General features: G+C 38.9%; 1 protein-coding gene across 1 annotated transcript in view; it reads right to left on the bottom strand.

The window, feature by feature from the left end:
* Positions 1–293: 293 nt before the first annotated feature.
* The window catches only part of igf2r (insulin-like growth factor 2 receptor), a gene marked incomplete at its 5' end in the record, with an annotated part of 72,971 nt that continues 48,012 nt past the window's right edge, over positions 294–25,252 (bottom strand). The window contains 10 exon segments of the mRNA XM_062436843.1: positions 294–3,124; positions 4,853–5,146; positions 5,517–5,586; positions 6,318–6,461; positions 6,557–6,743; positions 7,797–7,981; positions 9,181–9,327; positions 12,428–12,545; positions 17,021–17,157; positions 18,412–18,646. Of these exon segments, the coding sequence (XP_062292827.1) occupies positions 2,963–3,124; positions 4,853–5,146; positions 5,517–5,586; positions 6,318–6,461; positions 6,557–6,743; positions 7,797–7,981; positions 9,181–9,327; positions 12,428–12,545; positions 17,021–17,157; positions 18,412–18,646 (1,679 nt within the window).

Consider the following 25,252-nt stretch of genomic DNA (forward strand, 5'->3'; position numbering starts at 1 on the left):
GAAAATTGTGAAAAAAAAGCTCATCAGTCAAGGAGACGTCTTAAAATCACTTCTTTTATCGAACCATTATAGCAGCAAAATGTAATATTTATATTTGGAACAAGACTTAAATATGAATTGATTATCAAAATAGTTTCCAACCTCATTATTAAAATGATTTATTTCAAGCTTACTGTGATTTTTTGACAAAGAAATGTTGGAGAATCTGGTTCCATCAAATGTTTAATGGCATTAATCAATATTCTGCATGATTCTCTGTTTCGGCTTTATTAGACCTGCTTAGTGCTGGAAAATGTCACCAAAACTTATTCGGTGCCGTCTGTCATTTTAAGCTGCTTTATTTTTGTGAGTTTTTGTAAATTCACCAAAGTTTCATTCCAGTGTAAATAACAAAAAAACTTAAAACATGAAAGTTTGGATGGTGCCAGAAAAAAAAAGGAACCATGGAGCCTTAAAAAAATACTCTGCGTGTTTATACTGTGTCTTATTTCATAATGCTGACTGAGATATGTGGCAACACTGCAGTTTAATTTCAGTTCTGAGTAATGAAAGCTGCACAAACGTCCTCTGTGAGAACGTTTAGTTTGAATTACTGAGCAGGAAAATGTGTTAAATCGGGATTCGACTGCCTGCATTCCCGAATGATTTTATGCCTCTAGCTTCTTTCTTTTTTGTCTCCATTGTTGTCATGCATTTGGATTAAAAACACAGACTTGGCTTTTTGCGGAGTTAAAAATCTCACTTTCAAAGCAGGGATGTAGCAGCCAATAACGTAATAACACCCGATAACGTAATAACGGCCGATAACGTAATAACGGCCGATAACGTAATAATGGCCAATAACGTAATAATGGCCAATAACATAATAACAGCTAATAAAGTAATAACAGCCGATAACGTAATAACAGCCGATAACGTAATAATTTTGCCTGTTTTAAAAGTAATAAAGCCGATAACATAATAATATACTAATGTCACTTTAAGTTGTATTTATTGGATATAAACTCCAATAAATAAAACTTAAATGGATAGAAACTTTAATTTCATTACATATTTGCCAAGTTATTACGTTATCGGCTTATTACGTTAAAAAAAAGACAAGCCAAATTTATCAGCCATGATTTCGTTATTGGCTTTATTACACAAAAAACGGGCAAAATTATAACATTATCAGCCATTATTACGTTATCGGCCAAGATGACGTTATCGGCCATTATTACATTATCGGCCAAGATTACGTTATCGGCTAAGATTACGTTATTGGACATTATTACGTTATCGGCTAAGATAACGTTATCGGCCATTATTACGTTATCGGCTAAGATAACGTTATCGGCCATTATTACGTTATCGGCTAAGATTACGTGATTGGCCATTATTACGTTATCGGCCATTATTACGTCATCGGCTAAGATAACGTTATCGGCCATTATTACGTTAACAGCCAAGATTACGTTATCTGCTAAGATTACGTTATCACCATTATTACCTTATCGGCTAAGATTAAGTTATCGGCCATTAAACGTTACGCGCCGTTATTACGATATTGGCTTCATTACACTTAAAATGGGCAAAATGTTAACGTTATTGGCCGTTATTACGTTATTGGCTGCTACAAGGGACATAAAAAAGGAAAAAATCGCAGACTTGAATACCAAAAACTGAGCGTATACTTAACGTACGATGTGATTGAGTGCAAGCGGAGACATTTTACGAACTTCCGAACATTAGCGCCAGCAGCAACAACGGCGGCGGCTGTAGAAATATGGCTTTGACGGGGAGAGAGGGACTTCAAACAAACACACACCAACGAGAAATCACGTCAAACTAAACATCTCGAGTTTCGTAACGACTTCCGATAACCTCCGTCGTCACCGAACCGTCCATTCATACATAAGGCCATCTCTAATTTTCACACACACACTCACACACACACACACAACAACATAGACACGGACAGATAATAAATCAGCTCGGACAACCATTTAAATAATCATAAAATCAACACAAAAAAAAAACGCGTGAGCAAATTCACCGGTGAAGACGAAAAATAAACGAACAAACAAAAAACAAAAACGTCCATATTGTAGAACATTATCATCTATGTACAATGTCTCATGATCAAAATAAGACCCCGAAAAAAAAGAAAAGACGTCAATCTATCGTCGGACATCATGATTCATCGATGAAAATGCAAAAAAAGTAAATTCATCATCAGGAAGGCATCGTGCTTTCTTTTTTTAAAGGGGGGGAAAGAAAGAAAGAAAGTCGCAACTGTAAACGGCGAGAAAAAAAATTGATTCCCTTTAAGAAACAACACAAGCCGACACCTTCACTTCACTTCACTTCACCGCCTACTGCGTCTGTTTCCACTTCATGAGCGACTGAACTTTACATCTCACCACAATTATCTAATGAAATAATGAAATAAATGTTGTAAATGGCCAAAAGAATCATTTTCAATTCATCAATGCTACGATAAAGTGCTAAAAAGTAATGGCACAGCTTTGAAAACACTGGAGGAAAAGAAAAGTGATGTTATTATTTATTTTACATGTTGGTTTTAGATAAATGTGGCGAGACTGAAGTCGCTTTATAGTGAAGAATTATTTCAGATTTAATGAAAGAAAAATTGGGTGCAGGGCAAAAAAAAAAAAAAAAAAAAAAAGGGCCTGAAGAACACTTTTTTTTAAATAATTAGCTTTCAATAAATAAGAAACCTAACATTGACAGTCTGTAGACAGTGGACTGGATAAGAGTCTGAAGAGGACGAGTAAAGGTGCAGTCCAACAAAATGAATCCCGAACTGAGACGAAAGATTTTCTGCTTTCAAATATGTTGGTTTGTTGTATTATGGAGACATTCACTGAGAGAGAATAGTTCAGATTGGATGAGCGGGGGGAGGGATGGTGGAGGTGTTGGTGGAGTGGGGGGAGGGGCAGGACAGGAGGAGGAAGTGACATCACACCCTGAGGAGGTCCTCGTCACTGTCCTCCTCGTCCCGTTTCCTGTTGGCTGCCGTGTTGTTGTTACCGTGGCTACGGCCAGAAGAGCGAGGTTTGCCGCTCTTCCTCTTCCTGTCCGACTCGTCCAGGAGGCCGACCAGGTCCTCGTCGCTCTCCTCCTGAAAACACCACAAAGGTCCAAGAACGTCAAAAATAAACCCTACAGCGAGACAGTCTTTAGTTTGGTAAACGGACTGTGCTTATATAGTATACTACATGTCACATTCACACATATTCACACATATTCAAAGGCAAGGCAGCTTTATTTATATAGAGCATTTCATACACAATGGCAACTCAATGTGCTTTAGATAAAAACAAACATTTAACAGTAAGAATTGGAGACAAAAAACATAAAAACATGCAATTTAAAAAGTTACCACACAGAGTACCAAGTGTGAGGAAACTATTCATACACATTATGTTTTAAAGGAAACTCAAAACGTTCCTGTTCAGCCTGATTTTAATTAAGAACTGAACTATTTTATAGTCTTTTTATTCAGTTTTATTTTATATTTTTTAAATTATCTTTTTATTTTACGCCATTTTATTATCATTCTATAAGTTCTATCTTATTGATTTTTTTGTCAGTTTCTTTTGTCTTTTTAAATCTCTTTTTTTAATCTAGTTTTAGTGAAACTTTTATTAAAATACATCTATTATATCATTTTTATTTATTTTCCACTTCCTCTATTTTAACCTTGGTTTTTTTATAACCCTTTTTCTCTTATTCTCTTTCATTTTACTTATTTATTTGAAAACATGCAATTTGAAAAATAAAAATAAAACCCAATAATAGTAAAAACATGGAAACATTAAAACATACAATTCATACACTGATGGCAGGAGTTACCACACAGAGTACCAAGTGTGAGGAAACTAACTATTCATACACATTCACACACTGTTGGCGCAGCAATTGAAGCAATTTGGGGTTAACGTGTCATTGTGTCTTGCTCAAAGACACAATGACACGTGGATTGGAGGAGCCGCCAATCTTCCAATTGGTGGACGATCGCTCGCTCTACCTCCTGAGCTACAGCCACCCCGAGTACGACGACATAATAAGGTTGTAGTAAAATTTTACTAGAAGTTTCTGTGAAGAATCAGACGACGGAGTGATGAATCTTTCTCTTTTGCACACAGTCATTCTAATGAACTATAAACAGATTTTCCGTTTTATTATATTTATTTTTAAATTATCTTTTTATTTTACGCCATTTTATTATCATCATTCTATAAGTTTTATTTTCTTATCGATTGCATTTGTCTGTTTCTTTTGTCTTTTTTGATCTCTTTTTTAATCTAGTTTTAGTCTAACTTTTATTAAAATGAATCTATTATTTTATTTTTCTTTTGTCTTTTTAATCTATTTTAACCTTGTTTTCTTTACTTTAACTTTTTTATAAACCTTATTTTCGTATTCTCTCTCATTTTACTTATTTATTTGAATAATTTTTATCTACGTAATTTTAAAAAAAAACTTATTTTACTTAATTTTTTTAATTTCTTCATTCTGTTTTTTTTCTTGCATGAATTGGTCTCAATTATTGTCTTTTAACTTTTTCTTTTTTTTTTTATTCCTTTTCTGTTTTATTATCAGCTTTTAAATCAACTAACTGTATGAAAGCGTAGATAGATAGATAGATAGATAGATAGATAGATGGATAGATGGATAGATGGATAGATTGATAGATTGATAGATTGATAGATGGATAGATAGATAGATAGATAGGTAGGTAGATAGATAGGTAGATGGATAGATGGATAGATAGATGGATAGATGGATAGATAGATGGATAGATGGATAGATAGATAGATAGATAGATAGATAGATAAAAGCTCACCTGGAGGAAAGCGCTGCGATGAGCCGCTGTGTTTTTGGAAACGGCGGCGGACGGTTTGACCACTCTCACTCCCGGGAAGCTCATCACTTCGTCCTCGCTGTCGTCGTCGTCCTGCTCATCCAGCGAGAAGGAGCGAAGCCCGTCCGTGTTCACCGGCTTCGTCGTAATGTGACCGTTGCCGTGGTTACTCCTGCCCCTGTGGGAGGAGGAGGAGGAGGAAGAGGTGGGAGGGGCCTCCAGCTCCTCCATTAGCCACTCCATCTCGTCTTCACCTCCGTCTTCGTCCATGTTGACCTGAGGATTTATAGAAGAGGGTCAAATGTGATTATAAGACAATAAATAATGAACAAGAAGGAATAAATTCATGTTTTTTGTTCCCTATTAAACTGTCTTTATGTTGGATTTCATGCAGCAAGTTTGATTTAATGAGAGTTTATCTAATAAATCAGATTTTCTGCAAGTTTAATTCTGTTTAAAGTGAAATATTGACTTTTTATTTTACTGATATTAATCTGTAAAATGATACAGTAGCATTTAAACAAGCAGTCATATATCATATTTAATCAGTGGCAGCATTTTTAAAAGTAGCTTTGGCCGTAGTTCACTGTAATCTGAGTATCTGATTGGCTGAAATGAAGATGAGAGATCATAAGCTGAGTCTAACCTTGGAGTATTTATAGGAGACTTGGTTTCCTCTCCTGCAGCAGCCGGCTACCTTCTGGATCACAAGCTCTCTGCAACAAGAGATTCAAAACACAAAGATGAAGATGCTGCAAATTCAAATTGACCCCGTCTGTTTTGACTGTTCCTTCTGTCCTCCCTCCCTCCCTCCTTCTCTCTTTCTTTCCTTCCTCTCTCTTTCCTCCCTCCCTCCTTCTTTCCTTCCCTCCTTCCTTCCTTCCTTTCCTTTCTCCCTCCTTCTCTCTTTCTTTCCTCCCCCTACCTTCCTCCCTCCCTCCTTCCTTCTTTCCTTTCCTCCCTTCCTTCCTTCCTCCTTTCCCTCCTTCCTTCCTTCCTCCCTCCTTTCCTTCCTTCTTCCTTGCTCCCTCCTTCTTTCCTTCCCTCCTTCCTTCCTTTCACCCTCCGTCCCTCCTACCTTCCTTCCTTCTTTCCTCCATCCTACCTTCCTTCCTTTCCTCCCTCCTCCCTTCCCTCCTTCCTCCCTTCCTTTCCTCCTTTCCCTCCTTCTTCCTTGCTCCTGTCCTTCCTTTCTCCCTCCCTCCCTCCTACCTTCCTTCCTGCCTTCTTTCCTCCATCCTTCCTTCCTTCCTTTCCTTTCCTCCTTCCTCCCTTCCCTCCTTCCTCCCTTCCTTCATCCCTCCCTCCCTCCCTCCTTTCCTTCCTTCTTCCCTCCTTTCCTCCCTTCGTTCCTTGACTCGAGGACAACAGGAGGGTTAACATCTGACATCATAAGAGGATATAAACATATAAACATATAAACATATAAACATGCTCTCAGCCTCACCTCCTCTCTCTCTTGTGGAGCAGCAGTCCCAGCAGACACACAGTCAGTCCCACCAGCAGGAGGCTCAGCACTACTCCCACCGCCTGGCTCCTCCTGGACAAACCCGGAACGTCGTCGTCATCGAACGACTCTGCGTTCACAGTTCTGCAGGAAGAGAAGAGATAAAGCATCTTAAGAGTAAAGAAACTAACCTCCAGATGTTTTGCATATTAAGTAAAACATCAGCTGTTTTTACTCACGTGAGTCCGCACACGGCGTCGGTGTGCCACACAAACAGATACTGGCACTCGTCCGTCTCCAGCATGAACTCGGGGATGCCGACGCCTGCAGACGGGTTGCAGTGGAACATGATGGTGGACGACACCATCTTGGTTTTCTCACGGCCGCACGTTGAGTCAGACGACACCATCACGTCCAGGTTTCCTCCTGAAGGGGAAGAAGATAGTTGAGATGTTAATGAGTGCCTTTAAAACCCCCTTTAGGACAGTAAGGTGATCAGCAGTCAACTGAGGATTTTTGACACACTTATTTAACCCTTACATTCTGTTCAGAGTCAAATTTGACCCATTTTTACATTTCACAGCTGTAAAAACACCATATACACATTTCTATTAACCAGACTTTTCTTGCAAATGGACAAATTTGACCGGTGTTAATTTAAAAAAAAAAAAAAATCAGCATTAAAACATGTTGTTGTATTCATCATATTCTACAAAATGTTCTCCTGGGTCATAAAATAGTGATTGTAAATGTTTTTTAATCAAACTGAAACATTAATTAAACATTTAATGATGACTGATGATGAATTTATGAGTGTGAACTGGTGTAGAGACTAATTATCAGTCAGAATATGTGGAATCCATCTAGTGCAGGAGGGAAGAAAGAAGAAAGGAAGAAAGGACAGAGGGAAGAAAAAAAGGATAGACGGACAGAATAAAGGAATGAAGGAAGGAAGAAAGAAAGGGAGGAAGGACAGAAGGAAGGAATAAGAGAAGAAAATAGGGAAGGAAGGATGAAAGGAAGGAAGGGACAAAAAGAAGACAGGAAGAAAAGAAAGGGAGGAAGGACAGAAGGAAGAAAGTGAGGAAGGAAGGAAGGAAGGAAAGATGGAGGGAAGAAAAGAGGGAAGGAAGGAAGGAGGGAAGAAAAGAGGGAAGGAAGGAAGGAGGGAAGGAAGGAAGGAAGGAAGGAAAGGGAAGAAAAGAGGGAAGGAAGGAAGGAAGGAAAAGAAGACAGGGAGGAAGGAAGGAAGGAAAGAACGAAAAGAAGACAGGAAGGAAGGAAGGAAGGAGGAAGGAGGGAGGGAAGGAAGGAAGGAAGGAAAGAAAGATGGAGGGAAGAAAAGAGGGAAGGAAGGAAGGACGGAAGGAAGGAAGGAGGGAAGGAAGGAGGGAGAAGAACACAGGAACAATGAACTTCTTGACATTTTCACACCACCAGTCTCTTTTTAGAAATGTGACTCTAAACCAGTAACTTTACCTTTGATGTAATACTTGGCGTCGCTGGAGGAGCCGATCCTGCGTCTGTACGGACCGTTCAGTTTCACCTGACAGATGTTGGCTCCCAAACAGCTGGACAGAGAGATGTTGGTGATGCCCGACAGCTGGATGTGGTAGATGTAGCGGTCGCCGTTGGATCGGATGTCTCCAGACGCCTGATGGTGGCTGAGAGGAGACGAGAGGAGACGAGATGAGACAGAGAGGAGACGAGAGGAGAGGAGACAAGACGAGAGGAGAGGAGAGGAGAGGAGAGGAGACGAGAGAGGAGAAGAGAGGAGACGAGAGGAGACAGAGAGGAGACAAGAGGAGACGAGAGGAGACGAGAGAGGAGATGAGAGGAGACGAGAGGAGACAGAGAGGAGACAAGAGGAGACGAGAGGAGACAGAGAGGAGACGAGAGGAGATGAGAGGAGATGAGAGAGGAGATGAGAGGAGACGAGACGAGAGCAGAGGAGAGGAGACGAGAGAGGAGATGAGAGAGGAGACGAGAGGAGACAGAGAGGAGACGAGAGGAGGAGAGAGGAGACGAGAGGAGAGGAGAGGAGACAGAGAGGAGACGAGAGGAGAGGAGAGAGGAGATGAGAGGAGATGAGAGGAGACAGAGAGGAGACGATAGGAGAGGAGAGAGGAGAGGAGAGGAGATGAGAGGAGACGAGAGGAGATGAGAGGAGGCGAGAGGAGATGAGAGGAGACAGAGAGAAGAGGAGAGGAGACAGAGAGGAGACGAGATGAGAGGAGACGAGAGGAGACAGAGAGGAGACGAGAGGAGACGAGAGAGGAGATGAGATGAGATGAGAGCATCAAGTTAAAGTTCATCACTGTTATTATTGAACCCTCCTGTTGTCCTCGAGTCAAGGAAGGAAGGGAGGAAGAAGGAAGGAAGGAAGGAAGGAAGGAAGGGAAAGGATGGAGGAAGGAAGGAAGGGAGGAAGGAAGGAAGGAAGGGAGGAAGGAAGGAAGGAAAGAAGGAAGGAAAGTAGGGAAGAAGGAAGGAGGGAAGGAAGGAGGGAAGGAAGGGAGGGAGGAAGGAAGGAAAGGAGGGAGGAAGGAAGGGAGGAAGGAAAGAAGGAAGGGAGAAAAGAAAGGGAAGGAAGGACGGAGGAAAGAAGGAAGGAAGGAAGGTAGGAGGGAGGGAGGAGAAGAAGGAAGGGGGAGGGAGGGATAGAGGAAGGAAAGAAGGAAGGGAGGAAAGAGAGAGGAAGGAAGGAAGAGAGGAAGGACAGACGGAAGGAAGGAGAGAGAGAGGAAGGAAGGAAAGAGAGAAGGAGGGGAGGGAGGAAGGACAGATGGAAGGAAGGGGAGGAGGAAAGAAGGAACAGTCTAAGCAGACAGGAAGGATTAAAGGGTTAGGGTTAGTTTGGTACCTGAAGTAAAGCGCTCCCAGACTCAGACTGGCTCCGGTATCAGGAACCTGGATCGTCCCGTTCACCATCTTCACTTCCCGCTGCTTCACTGCACACGCTGACCGAGTCTCCCAGCCAATCACAAACTGACAGGACGCCATGTCGATGCTACACACACACACACACACACACACACACACACACACACACACACACACACACACACACACACACACACACACACACACACACACACACACGACACACACACACACACACACACACAGAGATTAATTACACTTTATTCACTTATATTTTAGAGCCTGCTTGTTATAAATATATATCCTCCGTCCTTCCTTCTTTTCCTTCATCCCTTATTTCTTTCCTTTCCTCCTTTCCTTCCTTCCTCCTTTCCTTCCTCCCTCCCTCCTTTCCTTCCTTATTCCTCCCTTCCTTCCTCCCTCCCCTCCTTTCCTTCCTTCTTCCTCCCTCCCTTGCTCCTTTCCACCCTTCTTCCTCCCATACTTACTTCCTCCCTCCTTTCCTTCCTTCTTCCTCCCTCCCTCTCTTCTTTCCTCCCTCCCTCCCTTCCCCCTCCCTTCCTTCCTTCTTCATCCCTTCCTTACTTCCTTCTTCCTATATTCTATTTTTATTTTCTTAATTGTTTTCCTGTTTATAACCTACTTTTTATGACTTCAACACATCTCTCTTTTAGTAGTTTCATTAATAAATAATAATGATAAAATAAATAGTAATAATACTTTATTATAAGATACTGTTAACATGGCTGCAGATTGCAAAGAAGGCAAAACGTAAGATTTCTAGGACTAATTTGACCTGTTGAGTGAATTTAAAACAATAATATATATATATGAAAAAAACAGAGTTAATAAATATAGTAAAGACATTGCATATTAAATGTTAGCAGATAAGTTTAAGTAATAATATATTGCTTTTATTAACCTAAATAAGGAGAAATTACTTCATTTTAAAGTCTTCTATATAAGCAGTTAATATACAGTGTTTTTTTAATGTGAATTTTAGAGCTGCAATAATTAGATTATTCAATTAATTATCAACTATTAAAATAAATCACTAACTATTTTGATTATCAATTAATCATTTTGAGTCATTTTTAAAAGGAAAAATCTCTGAATTCTTTGATTCCAGCTTCTTAAATATGAATATTTTCGGACATATTTGAGTTGAGATGGCAAAATAAATGTTATTAAAAGAAGCAAATAAAACAAACTTAAAAAATATATCATATTTCACAGGAATTACTTTTATTAACCTAAGAACTAAACATTTTAGTCTTCAATATGAGCAATTTAGTTGTTAACTATTCAAATTAATCAACTATTTTTAAGCTCAATTAATCATTTTGAGTCAAAAATATCCTAATTATCTGATTCCAGCTTCTTAAATGTGAATATTTTCTGTATTTTTTAAGACTTCTGTGAAATTAAACTGAATAATTTTGAGTTGTTGACAAAATAAGACGTAAATTTTCATCATTTTCTGACATTTTACAAACAAAAAAAACGAATCAATAAATCCAGAAACTGATCCGACAGATGAATTGATAATAAAAATGCTCTTTAGTTTCAGTCCTGGTGACTCTGACTGACTCGTGACTGTGAATATCATTAAATCTGCTCCTGCTGAGGAGGAACGTGAAGTGTTGCGCAATCAGCTTCAATGATGACGGTAAAACCAGACAAAGTTTAACCATGAAGACAAACACGCTTTCTTCTGTCATTAACAGTCAGAGTCAATGAGTGTTTCCTGCAGGAGAGTCGAGTTCGATGTATTAAAGCTTCACGTGTGATTCTGCAGAGGTCTGACACACACGCTGCAGCAAACATGAACAAACAGTATATAATCATATTCTGCTTAAATGGTTTATACTGTATAATGTGAAGCACCTCAAAACTTTAATTTGGAAAGATGTGATAGAAATAAAGTTTATTATAAAGAGAGAGATTTACACATAATGCTATAAATGACATCCAAGAACACAGGAATGCATCAAAGAGTCATTTTTTGGAAGGGAGGATTAAAAGAAATGTAGTTTTAATAGTCAAAAGTTGTTGTTTTTTTAATCTGACAATGCACTAAAAATAATAATTAATCATAACCAATGTTGTTATTGATCGTTGATAATTCCCAGACTGATAATCCTCCCAAAATAATTCACTTTGCATTCAGTATATAGACAATAATTCATTTTTTCTGTTATATGTCATTAAACTGGCATTTAAAGGGTTAACTCTACTGTTGTCCTCCCCGTCTCTTTTGACTGTTCCTTCTTTTCTTCCTTCCTTCTCCCTCTTTAAATTTTTCCTTCGTTCTTCCCCTCCTTTCCTTTCTTTGCTCCCTCCTCCTTCCATCACTTCCTTCCTTCCTCCCTTCCTTCTCTCCTTACTTCCTTCTCTCTTTTCTCCCTCCCTCCCTCCTTACTCCTTTCCTTCCTCATTCCTTCCTTCCTCCTGTCATTCCTTCCACCTTTCCTTCCTCCCTTCCTTCTCTCCTTACTTCCTCCCTCCCTCCCTCCTTTCCTTCCTCATTCCTTCGTTCCTTCTTTCCTCCCTCCCTTCCTCCTGACATTCCTTCCACCTTTCCTTCCTCCATTCCTTCTCTCCTTATTTCCTTCCTCTTTTCCTCCCTCCTTCCCTCCTTACTGCTTTCGTTCCTCCTCCTTCTTCCTGTCCTTCTTTCCTCCCTCCCTTCCTCCTGTCATTCCTTAATCTTTTCCTCCCTCCCTCTCTCCTTACTCCTTTCCTTCCTCATTCCTTCTTTCATTCCTTCCACCTTTCCTTCCTCCCTTCCTTCTCTCCTTACTTCCTTCCTCTTTTCCTCCCTCCCTCTCTCCTTACTGCTTTCCTTCCTAATCCCTTCTTCCTGTCCTTCTCTCCTCCCTCCCTTCCTCCTGTCATTCCTTCAACCTTTCTTTCCCTCCCTTCCTTCTCTCCTTACTTCCTTCCTCTTTTCATTGTCATTCCTTCCACCTTGGAGGGCAGAAGGAAGGAAGGAAGGAAGGAAGGAAGAAGGAAGGGAGGGAAGAAGGAAGGAAGGAAGTGCCTTGGTGTTTTCCTATTTCAAACATTTCAATCAATTTATCTTCCTTTCTCATTTCTTGTTGTCAGCTGTTCCCATTAAAACACAAACTAGCTGAACATACTAATGCGTGTGTGTGTGTGTGTGTGTGTGTGTGTGTGTGTGTGTGTGTGTGTTAGTGTGTGTGTGTGTATGTGTGTGTGTGTACCTGATGATGGCCGGGTGTCCCACCGTGGAGCCGCAGCTCAGCTGGATCACCGTCTTCGCCTTCACACCGTTACCACAAACATCTTCTCCTGCTGAGTAGCTGACGGAGATGTTTCCATCTGCAGAGGAAGGAAAGAAAGAAAGGAAGGAGTGGGTTTAAAGGTGCAATATGTAAGAATGTACTGGCGCTTTATGTATATTATTATTATTTATTACATACACATATATTTGTTATTAGTACAACTTTTGGTAAGTAAATAAATATGTAAGTAATAAGTATGTAAGTTATTATGTAAGTATGTAAGTAAGTAAGTATGTAAGTAAGTATGTAAGTATGTAAGTATGTAAGTAAGTATGTAAGTATGTAAGTATGTTAAGTAAGTATGTAAGTATGTAAGTATGTAAGTAAGTATGTAAGTTAGTATGTAAGTAAGTATGTAAGTAAGTATGTAAGTAAGTTAGTATGTAAGTATGTAAGTATGTAAGTATGTAAGTAAGTATGTAAGTAAGTATGTAAGTAAGTAAGTATGTAAGTATGTAAGTATGTAAGTATGTAAGTAAGTATGTAAGTAAGTATGTAAGTAAGTATGTAAGTATGTAAGTAAGTATGTAAGTATGTAAGTAAGTATGTAAGTAAGTATGTAAGTATGTAAGTATGTAAGTAAGTATGTAAGTAAGTATGTAAGTATGTAAGTATGTAAGTTAGTATGTAAGTAAGTATGTAAGTAAGTATGTAAGTAAGTTAGTATGTAAGTATGTAAGTATGTAAGTATGTAAGTAAGTATGTAAGTAAGTATGTAAGTAAGTAAGTATGTAAGTATGTAAGTATGTAAGTATGTAAGTAAGTATGTAAGTAAGTATGTAAGTAAGTATGTAAGTATGTAAGTAAGTATGTAAGTATGTATGTAAGTATGTAAGTAAGTATGTAAGTAAGTTAGTATGTAAGTATGTAAGTAAGTATGTAAGTATGTAAGTAAGTATGTAAGTATGTAAGTAAGTATGTAAGTAAGTATGTAAGTATGTAAGTATGTAAGTAAGTATGTAAGTAAGTTAGTATGTAAGTATGTAAGTATGGAAGTATGTAAGTAAGTAAGTATGTAAGTAAGTATGTAAGTATGTAAGTAAGTATGTAAGTATGTAAGTAAGTATGTAAGTAAGTTAGTATGTAAGTATGTAAGTATGTAAGTAAGTATGTAAGTAAGTATGTAAGTAAGTAAGTATGTAAGTAAGTAAGTATGTAAGTAAGTATGTAAGTATGTAAGTATGTAAGTAAGTATGTAAGTAAGTTAGTATGTAAGTAAGTATGTAAGTATGTAAGTAAGTATGTAAGTAAGTATGTAAGTATGTAAGTATGTAAGTATGTAAGTAAGTATGTAAGTAAGTATGTAAGTAAGTAAGTATGTAAGTAAGTATGTAAGTATGTAAGTATGTAAGTAAGTATGTAAGTAAGTTAGTATGTAAGTATGTAAGTATGTAAGTATGTAAGTAAGTATGTAAGTAAGTATGTAAGTAAGTAAGTATGTAAGTATGTAAGTATGTAAGTATGTAAGTAAGTATGTAAGTAAGTATGTAAGTATGTAAGTATGTAAGTATGTAAGTAAGTATGTAAGTAAGTATGTAAGTAAGTAAGTATGTAAGTAAGTATGTAAGTAAGTAAGTAAGTAAGTATGTAAGTAAGTATGTAAGTAAGTTAGTATGTAAGTAAGTATGTAAAGTATGTAAGTAAGTAAGTAAGTAAGTATATAAGTATATAAGTATATAAGTATGTAAGTAAGTATGTAAGTAAGTATATAAGTATATAAGTATATAAGTATGTAAGTATGTAAGTATGTAAGTAAGTTAGTATGTAAGTATGTTAAGTAAGTAAGTATGTAAGTAAGTATGTAAGTATGTAAGTATGTATGTAAGTATGTAAGTAAGTAAGTAAGTAAGTATATAAGTATATAAGTATATAAGTATGTAAGTATGTAAGTATGTAAGTATGTAAGTATGTAAGTATGTAAGTAAGTATGTAAGTAAGTATATAAGTATATAAGTATATAAGTATGTAAGTATGTAAGTAAGTATGTAAGTAAGTATATAAGTATATAAGTATATAAGTATGTAAGTATGTAAGTATGTAAGTAAGTTAGTATGTAAGTATGTAAGTATGTAAGTATGTAAGTATGTAAGTATGTAAGTATGTATGTAAGTATGTAAGTATGTAAGTATGTAAGTAAGTATGTAAGTATGTAAGTATGTAAGTAAGTATGTAAGTAAGTATGTAAGTATGTAAGTATGTAAGTATGTATGTAAGTATGTAAGTATGTAAGTATGTAAGTATGTAAGTAAGTATGTAAGTAAGTATGTAAGTAAGTAAGTATGTAAGTAAGTATGTAAGTAAGTATGTAAGTAAGTATGTAAGTATGTAAGTATGTAAGTATGTATGTAAGTATGTAAGTAAGTATGTAAGTATGTAAGTATGTAAGTTAGTATGTAAGTAAGTATGTAAGTAAGTAAGTATGTAAGTAAGTATGTAAGTAAGTATGTAAGTATGTATGTAAGTATGTAAGTATGTAAGTATGTAAGTTAGTATGTAAGTAAGTATGTAAGTAAGTAAGTATGTAAGTAAGTATTGTAAGTAAGTATGTAAGTATGTAAGTAAGTAAGTAAGTTAGTATGTAAGTATGTAAGTATGTAAGTATGTAAGATGTAAGTATGTATGTAAGTATGTAAGTATGTATGTAAGTATGTAAGTATGTAAGTATGTAAGTAAGTAAGTATGTAAGTAAGTATGTAAGTATGTAAGTAAGTAAGTAAGTAAGTATATAAGTATATAAGTAAGTATGTAAGTAAGTATATAAGTATATAAGTATATAAGTATGTAAGTATGTAAGTATGTAAGTATGTAAGTATGTAAGTATGTATGTAAGTATGTAAGTATGTAAGTATGTAAGTAAGTATGTAAGTAAGTATATAAGTATATAAGTATATAAGTATGTAAGTATGTAAGTAAGTATGTAAGTATGTAAGTATGTAAGTAAGTATGTAAGTAAGTATATAAGTATATAAGTATATAAGTATGTAAGTATGTAAGTATGTAAGTATGTAAGTATGTATGTAAGTATGTATGTATGTAAGTAAGTATGTAAGTAAGTATATAAGTATATAAGTATATAAGTATGTAAGTATGTAAGTAAGTATGTAAGTAAGTATATAAGTATATAAGTATATTAAGTATGTAAGTATGTAAGTAACGTTAGTATGTAAGTATGTAAGTATGTAAGTATGTAAGTATGTAAGTATGTATGTAAGTATGTAAGTATGTAAGTAAGTTAGTATGTAAGTATGTAAGTATGTAAGTATGTAAGAATGTAAGTAAGTATGAAAGTAAGTATATAAGTATATAAGTATATAAGTATGTAAGTATGTAAGTATGTAAGTATGTAAGTAAGTATGTAAGTATGTAAGTAAGTAAGTATGTAAGTAAGTATGTAAGTATGTAAGTAAGTAAGTAAGTAAGTATATAAGTATATAAGTATATAAGTATGTAAGTAAGTATGTAAGTAAGTATATAAGTATATAAGTATATAAGTATGTAAGTATGTAAGTATGTAAGTATGTAAGTATGTATGTAAGTATGTAAGTATGTAAGTATGTAAGTAAGTATGTAAGTAAGTAAGTATGTAAGTATGTAAGTATGCTAAGTAAGTATGTAAGTAAGTATATAAGTATATAAGTATATAAGTATGTAAGTATGTAAGTATGTAAGTATGTAAGTAAGTTAGTATGTAAGTATGTAAGTATGTAAGTATGTAAGTATGTAAGTATGTATGTAAGTAAGTATATAAGTATATAAGTATATAAGTATGTAAGTATGTAAGTATGTAAGTATGTAAGTAAGTTAGTATGTAAGTATGTAAGTATGTAAGTATGTAAGTATGTAAGTATGTATGTAAGTATGTAAGTATGTAAGTAAGTTAGTATGTAAGTATGTAAGTATGTAAGTATGTAAGTATGTAAGTATGTAAGTATGTAAGTAAGTATGTAAGTAAGTAAGTATGTAAGTAAGTATGTAAGTATGTAAGTATGTAAGTAAGTATGTAAGTAAGTATATAAGTATATAAGTATATAAGTATGTAAGTATGTAAGTATGTAAGTAAGTTAGTATGTAAGTATGTAAGTATGTAAGTATGTAAGTATGTATGTAAGTATGTAAGTATGTAAGTAAGTTAGTATGTATGTATGTAAGTAAGTATGTAAGTATGTAAGTATGTATGTAAGTATGTAAGTATGTAAGTATGTAAGTATGTATGTAAGTAAGTATGTAAGTATGTAAGTATGTATGTAAGTATGTAAGTATGTAAGTATGTAAGTAAGTTAGTATGTAAGTATGTAAGTATGTATGTAAGTATGTATGTAAGTATGTAAGTATGTAAGTAAGTTAGTATGTAAGTTAGTGAATATATACATAAGTATGTAAGTATGTAAGTATATAATCCATCTATCTAATATTGATATAAATCTTCCCAGGAAAGCAGGAATACCAGAACAGTCCCATATTAATAATATTAATAATAAAGTGCACTGATGTGTATTTGACATGTTTTTTTACCATTGATGCTCATGTTCTGAGTGTGGACTCGTCCCAGCGTCTGAGTCGTTCCTGCTGCTGTGTGTCTGCAGACCGTCGCTCCTTCTGGACATCCCAGGACTCCTCCATGGATCCCCTGACACAGGTTGATGTAGTATCTGAGGACATAAACACACAGCATTCATCTCATTATCAGTTATCTTGTTTTATTAACTGTGATTTCGTCATGTGGTCTCTTCTGAACACACATCATCTATTTCTTGTCTGTTCTTCCTGAGCAGCTTCTTCCATTTTCTCTCTTTTTTTTTTTTTCCATTCGAGGGTCAAAGGACAGAGGATATATTAAGTTTTATTATCATTGCTATCATTACTATTACTTCAGCATCTTTCCATTGTGTAGCAGATCTAGTCAGGAGAGATTACCTATGTCAACAAGTCCTATTCCAATTCATTCAAAGGATAAAGTTTCTTTTTTTCTTTCTTTTGGGATTTGCACAGTGATTATGTTTTATTCTGATGCCGTCGGTGTCAACAGGAAGTGCATAGAGGAAATGCTTATAGTTCATAGAAGAAGGTTTTTCTTGTTTTCACTACTCAATATATTAAATGTTGGCAATGTGCATAAGAACGTTTAGTGTGCTATGAAATAGTTAAACCAGTTTGGTTCAACATGATAAATGATAAATAGACTTATGTAACAACTTTCTACTGTTCTGAAGAAGCTTTTATACTATAAGCCACATTCTCACACACACACACACACGGGTCAAATTGACCCCATTTGTTTTGACTGTTCCTTCTTTCCATTTGTCCTTCCTCCCTCCTTCTCTCTTTCTTTCCTCCCTTCCTTCTCCCCTTCCTCCATCCCCCTTTCTTCCTCTTTCTTTCCTCCCCCCTACCTTCCTCCCTTCCTTCTTTCCTTCCTTCCTCTTTACCTTTCTCCCTCCCTCCCTCCTTCCTCCCTCCTACCTTCCTTCCTTCGTTCTTTCCTCCATCCTTCCTTCCTCCTTCCTTTCCTTCCTTCTCTCTTCCTCCCTCCTTTCCTTCCACCCTCCTTTCCTTCCTTCTTTCCTCCCTTCCTTCTTCCTCCTTTGCCTCCTTCCTTCCTTCCCTCCTTTCTTTCCTTCCTTCTTCCTCTCTTTCTCCCTCCTTTCCTCCCTTCCTTCCCTCCTTTCTTTCCTTCCTTCTTCCTCTCTTTCTCCCTCCTTTCCTCCCTTCCTTCCCTCCTTTCCTTCCATCCTTCCTCCCTTCCTTCCTTGACTCGAGGACAACAGGAGGGTTAAACATTCTTCCTCCTCCACTAAGAACTGAATTATAAAGAGGATTTAAACCTCTAAAACTCGAGCCATGAGTGTGTGTGTGTGTGTGTTTGCGTGTGTGTGTGTGTGTGTGCTCCCTTAACACCAACTTACGAGTCTCCGTGGTGTCTGAACTTCCAGGGCTCGGTGAGAGAGGAGAGCGTCCGCAGGTCGTAGGTCTGATGCTGGCTCACCAGTTTACACTCCATCTTCTTCGGAGGACACACCGCGCTGGTCTTCCACGAGAACGTCGCCGAGCATCCCGCCGTCTCCGACAGCAGCTGCGGAGTGCCGTGACCCGCCGACTGGTCGCAGGTGAACAAGATGGACGACTGACGCTTAGCGGACGCTGGAAGAACGAAAGAAGAAAAGAGAAGAAAACTAATTAAAAAAGTAAAATAAAGCAACAAAGTGAAGCTTTTTAAACTTCCTATAGTGAAAATAGTACAAATGAGTATTTACTGAGGTATTAATTAACTGTAAATAAAGATAGACGACATGACAGCTCCCTAAAAGTGAAGCTGGAACATCTGGATCGCCCCCTGCTGGCTGGCTGCAGTATAGCTCATAAGCCCCGCCCCCTTTATATTATAACAGATGAGACAAGCTCAAAAAATTAAATATATTTTAACTTCCACATGTTTTTATCAATCTAATTGTTTTTCAAGTGCACATTTTTCCGGATAAGTTTGTTTTTAATTAATTTATAATATTTAATTCTAATTTTAAAAGACCTAATTTCAGACCTTATTTTAATTGATTGCAAATGTTTTTAACTTCACTGCAATCTGTTTACTTTTTCTTTTACCTCTTTTATTGTTTTGCATTGTTGTTTCTTCACACTATTGTAAATGATCTTTCAATATAAAATACAAGTTAATAATAATAAAATGCATCACTTGCTTAATTTGTGTGCAGCTGATACACATTTTTATATATGCAAATGTCTAAATTTGATCTGAGTTTATTGCAAAAATGAAAAAGAAACAGCATTGTATTCTTTATATTGTATAAAATGTTCTGCTGGATCATAAAATAGTTGATTTGTGAATGTGTCTTTTATCTATAAATAAATATATTACATTCTTTTTGCTCTCTGACAGAGCTCTCTCGGAGTTTATGAGTATAGATTAAGGGAGGAACGGAAGGGAGGAAGAAGGAAGGACAGGGAGGGAGGAGGGAAGTAAAGAAGGAAGGGAAGTAAAGGAGGGAGGAAGGAAGAAGGAAGGGAGGACGGGAGGAAAGAAGGAAGGAAGGGAGGAAAGAAGAAAGGAAAGGAGGGAGGGAGGGAGGAAGGAAGGAAGAAGAAAGGACAGGAGGGAGGAGGGAAGTAAAGAAGGAAGGAAGTAAAGAAGGAAGGGAAGAAGGAAGGGAGGACGGAGGAAAGAAGGAAGGAAGGGAGGAAGAAGAAAGGAAAGGAGGGGAGGGAGGGAAGGAAGGGAAGGAAGGCGGAAGGAAGGAAGGAAAGGAGGGAAGAAGGAAAGAAGGAAGGGAAGACGGAGGAAAGAAGGAAGGAAGGAAGGGATGAAAGAAGGAAGGGAGGAAAGGAGGAAGGAAGGAAGGAGGGAAGAAGGAAGGAAGGAAGGGAGGAAGAAAAAAGGAAAGGAGGGAGGAAGAAGGAAGGAAGGATGGAAGGAAGGGAGGGAGGAAGAAGAAAGGAAAGGAAGGAGGGAGGAAGGAAGGAAGACGGGGAGGAAGGGAGGAAAGGAGGGAGGAAGTAAAGAGGGGGAAGGGAAGTAAAGGAGGGAAGAAGGAAAGAAGGAAGGGAAGACGGAGGAAAGAAAGAAGGAAGGGAGGAAAGGAGGAAGGAAGGGAGGAAGAAGGAAGGACCAGGAGGGAGGAGGGAAGTAAAGAAGGAAGGAAGTAAAGGAGGGAGGAAGGAAAGAAGGAAGGGAGGACGGAGGAAAGAAGGAAGGAAGGGAGGAAGAAGAAAGGGAAAGGAGGGAAGGAGGGAGGAAGGAAGGCGGGAAGGAAGGAAGGAAAGGAGGGAAGAGGGAAAGAAGGAAGGGGAAGACGGAGGAAAGAAGGAAGGAAGGAAGGGACGAAAGAAGGAAGGGAGGAAAGGAGGAAGGAAGGAAGGGAGGAAAGGAGGAAGGAAGGAAGGAGGGAAGAAGGAAGGAAGGGAGGAAGAAGAAAGGAAAGGAGGGAGGGAGGAGGAAGGAAGACGGGGAGGAAGGAGGAAGACGGGGAGGAAGGGAGGGAAGAAGGAAGGGAAGAACGGAGGAAAAGAAGGAAGGAAGGAAGGAAGGGAGGAAAGGAGGGAGGAAGGAAGGCAGGAGGGAAGGAAAGAAGGAGGGGAGGGAGGAAAAAGGAAGGAAAGAAGGAGGGAGGGAGGAAGAAAGGAAGGACAGAAGGAAGGAAGGAACAGTTCAAAACCAGACGGGACCCGGGAGGACGACACAAAGGTTAAAGGGGGGTTAAGCTGAAATATATACTCTTATTTTGAAGGTGTAGTGTCTTTGCTTTCAATCTACTTCCCCTTCCTGTGTTCTCTCCATCTCAAAGCTTTGAAACCTAACAATCCTTAAAAGTTAAACATCTCTTTTTTTTTTTTGTCTTTTATCTTTTTCCCGACCTTCACGGGCAGAGGCCCCCACTTCCTGTCGGTGTCATAGTTTGGGGGTGGTGGCGCACCACTTTCCTGCCGTCTGTCCTGTCATCTGTGGTGCACTGAGTGTACGTCTTGTTCATGGAGATGAAGGGGAACACACACGCATCGTCTCCATCCGTTACTATAGAAACAGATGGAGGGAATAAGTCCTCTTTGACTTCTTCACTAATTATAGGTTTTGTTTTTAATTTAAAGAGAAATGTTTGATTTTTGATTGAAAGCTGAACCACAGATCCCAGGACAGAGAAGAGAGGAAGATAATCACAGATATACAAGTAAACACTTTAAACTCCAATCGTCTGTATGAAAGCTGATATATAAATAAACTGATTTATTGATTGTTTCTCGTTATTTTAGGAGAATGAATGAAAACCGAAAAGCCCGACAGCCTCCACCACAGACGTACCAAGGAAGGAAGGAATGATAGGACGAAGGAAGGGAGGAAGGAAGGAAGGAGGGAAAGAAGGAAGGAAGGAAGGAAGGGAAGGAATGATAGGACGAAGGAAGAAGGAAGGAAGAAAAGGGAGGAAAGAAGGAAGGAAGAAGTGAGGAAGGAAGGAAGGAAAGGAGTAAGGAGGGAGGGAAGGAGGAAAAGAGGAAGGAAGGAAGGAAGTGAGGAAGGAAGGAAGTGAGGAAAGAAAGAAGGGAGGAAGGAAAGGAGGAAGGAAGGACAGGAGGAAGGAAGGAAGGAAAGGAGTAAGAAGGAAGGAAAAGAGAAGGAGTAAGGAGAGGAAGAAGGAAGGAAGGAAGTGAGGAAAGAAGTATGGAAGGAGGAGGGAGCAAAGAAAGAGGGAGGGAGGGGAAGAACGAAGGAAAAATTAAAGAAAGAGGAAGGGAGGAAGGAAGGAAAGAAGGAAAAATAAAGAAAGAGGAAGGGAGGAAGGAAGGAAAGAAGGAACAGTCAAAAGAGATGGGGTCAATTTGACCCGGGAGGACGACATGAGGGTTTAAACATACTTTAATAAACTAAAATGTGGACTAGAAGTTATAAACCTAGTACACTAGTAGTATTATAGATGAGTACTTGTTCTATACTTGAAGGTTTACTTTTATAAACTTAAAAATGTTCCAACTTAGTCCGAAGAGGGTATTAAATTAGTATACTTTCTAGTACACTACAAGTACATGGTCCGTAGTATACTTAATAAAATGAACTTCAAGTATACTACTTTTTTCTAAGGTAGAGCAGCATCATCAGATGTATCCATCCTCCTTTCCTTCCCTTCTTTGCTCCTTCCTTTACTTCCTTCTTCCTACCTTCCTTCCTCCTTTCCTTCCTTCTTTGCTCCTTCCTTTACTTCCTTCTTCCTACCTTCCCTTCCTCCTTTCCTTCTTTCTTCCTCCCTTCCATCCTTCCTTATTTCCTTCTTCCTCCCTTCCTTCCTCCCCTCCCTCCCCTCCCTCCCTCCCTCCTTTTCCTTCCTTCTTCCTCCCTTCCATCCTTCCTTCCTACCTCCTGTCCTTCTTCCTCCCTTCCATCCTTCTTTCCTCCCTTCCTTCTTCCTCCCTTCCTGTCCTTCCTTCCTCCTTTCCTCCCTCCCTCCTTTCCTTCCTTCTTTCATTCCTTCCTTCCTCCCTCCCTCCTTTCTTTCCTTCCTTCCTTTCCTTCCCTTCCTTGGACTCTAGGACAACAGGGTAGAGCAGCAATCATCAGACGTACCAGAGGGCAGGGGTCTCCTCCTCCGTACTGCATCAGCACCGCCTGCTCCTCGTGTTTGAAGTCCATCGTCATGGCTTTGCTGTTGCCGAACGACGACGCTGTTTGGTCCGAACCGGAACCGGTGACGCGGCAGACTGCGCTGCTCTTACAGGCCGGATCTTTCACCGAGCTGCACACGTTGATCCGGTAGCTGCTGGAGCCGACCGGTACCTGGAATACAGAACAGTTTATAGTGTAATCTGAACTTAAAATGACATTAAGAACAACATTTTAAGCTTCTTTTACTCATTTTTAAAACTCTAAAACTTAATGAAAACAGGAAAATCCAAGGAAGAGAAGACAAGAAGGAAGGAAGGAAGGAAGGAAGGAAAAGAAGACAGGAAGGAAAGATAGAAGGAAGGAAGGAAAGAAGGAAGGAAAGTGGAAGGAAGGAAGGAAAGAAGGAAGGAAGGAAGGAAGGAAAAGAAGACAGGAAGGAAGGGAAGAAGACAGGAAGGAAGGAAGGAAGGAAGGAAGGAAAGATGGAAGGGAGGAAGAAAGGAAGGAGGGAAGGAATAAAGGAAAGAAGAAAGGAAGGAGGGAAGGAATGAAGGAATGAAGGAATGAAGGAAGGAAGGAAGAAGAATGAAACTGCTCACCTGTACTTCCCCGCTGAGAGCTGAGAGGTCGAAGGTGAACTGCAGCTGGGAGTCGGTGAGTTTGCAGCCGCTGGTTTGAGTCGCGTCTGAACAGACGACAGGCGTCGCCCATTCAAACAGGTAAACACACTGCTGCTGCCCTCAGCATCTGAGGAGAGCCCTACACACACACACACACACACACACACACACACACACACACACACACACCACACACACACACACCACACACACACACACACACACATTACACTTTATTCACTTATATATAAGAGGCCTGCTTGTTATAAATATATATCCTCCGTCCTTCCTTCCTTCCTTCCTTCATCCCTTATTTCTTTCTTTTCCTCCCTTCCTTCCTACCTCCTTTCCTTCCTTCCTCATTTCCTTCCTTCCTCCCTCCCTCCTTTCCTTCTTTCTTCCTCCCTTACTTGCCTTCCTCCTTTCCTTCCTTCTTCCTCCCTCCCTTCCTCCTTTCCTTCCTTCTTCCTCCCTTCCGGCCCTTACTCCCTCCTTTCCTTCCTTCTTCCTCCCTCCCTTCCTTCCTCCCTTTCCTTCCTTCTTCATCCCTTCATTACTTCCTCCCCTCCTTTCCTTCCTTCCTTCCCCCTTTCCTTCCTTCCTTTCCTCCCTCCCTCCTTTCCTTCCTTCTTCCTCCCTTCTTTCCTTCCTTCCTTCATCCTCCCTCCCTCCTTTCCTTCCTTCCTCCCTCCCCTTTATTAATAACATCCTCATTTCCTGTTTGTTTTGTATTTATATAAAAGGTCTAATAGATTGATAGTTTAGTTTATTGATCATAAAGAAGAAGACTGACCAGCTCCAGGCCTCTCTGGCAGGTGAAGATGATCGTAGAGGTGTAGAACATCTTATCGTTGGCTGCACATCTGGTGGAGCTCTGATAGGTGATCGTCACTTCACCGGTCGCATTGCTGATCTGAGGACCGCTGGTGGTCCGCCCAATATCCTGACAGAGAGAAGAGGAGGAGGGGAGGAGTAAAGAAAGAGAGAGAGAGAGAGAGAGAGAGACAGAGAGAGAGAGAGAGAGAAGGAAAGTGAGGAGAATGAGACAAACAATCAATTTATTTCTCATTTCTTGTTGTTGTCAGCTGTTTCCATTAAAATACAAACTAGCTGAACATAACTACATGTGGAGAGAAGGAAGGAAGGAAGGAAGGAAGGAAGAGAAGACAGGATAGAAAGATGAAAGGAAGGAAAGAAGGAAGGAAGGAAGAGAAGACAGGATAGAAAGATGGAAGGAAGGAAAAGAAAAGAAGGAGGAAGGAAGGAAGACAAGGAAAGAAGGAAGGAAAAGAAGGAAGGAAGGAAGAAGAGGGAAGAAGGAAGGATGGAAAGAAGGAAGGAAGGAAGGATGAAGGAAGGAAGGAAGGAAGGAGGGAGAAAAAAAGGGACGAAGGACAGAAGGAAGGATGAAGGAAGGAAGGACAAAAGGGAAGAAGGAAGGTAGGAAGGAAGAAAGGAAGGAAAGAAGGAAGGAAAGAAGGAAAAGTAAGGAAAAGAAGGAAGGAAGGAAGGGAAGAGATGACAAGAAGGAATGAAGAGAAGGGAAAAAGGAAGGAAGGAAGGATGAAGGAAGGAAGGGAAGAAGGAAGAAAGGAAGGGAATAGAAGACAAGAAGGAAGGAAGGAAAGAAGGAAGGAAGAAAGGAAGGGAATAGAAGACAAGAAGGAAGGAAGGAAAGAAGGAAGGAAGGAAGGAAGGGAATAGAAGACAAGAAGGAAAGAAGTGCCTTGGTGTTTTCCTATTTTCAAACATTTCAATCAATGTATCTTCCTTTCTCATTTCTTGTTGTGAGCTGTTTCCATTAAAACACAAACTACGTGAACATACTACGTGTGTGTGTGTGTGTGTGTGTGTGTGTGTGTGTGTGTGTGTGTGTGTGTGTGTGTGTGTGTGTGTGTGTGACTTACGACAGGCAGCCCGTTATCAGGGTCCATACAGACGGCGGCTCCGGGAGGGCAGGTGACTCCTGGGATCGGGTTCAGAGGCTGACACACGTTGATGTAGAAGTCTGGAGATCCGTCGCTC

This window comes from Scomber scombrus, chromosome 17 (genome assembly GCF_963691925.1).
Source record: "Scomber scombrus chromosome 17, fScoSco1.1, whole genome shotgun sequence".
Taxonomy (NCBI): domain Eukaryota; kingdom Metazoa; phylum Chordata; class Actinopteri; order Scombriformes; family Scombridae; genus Scomber; species Scomber scombrus.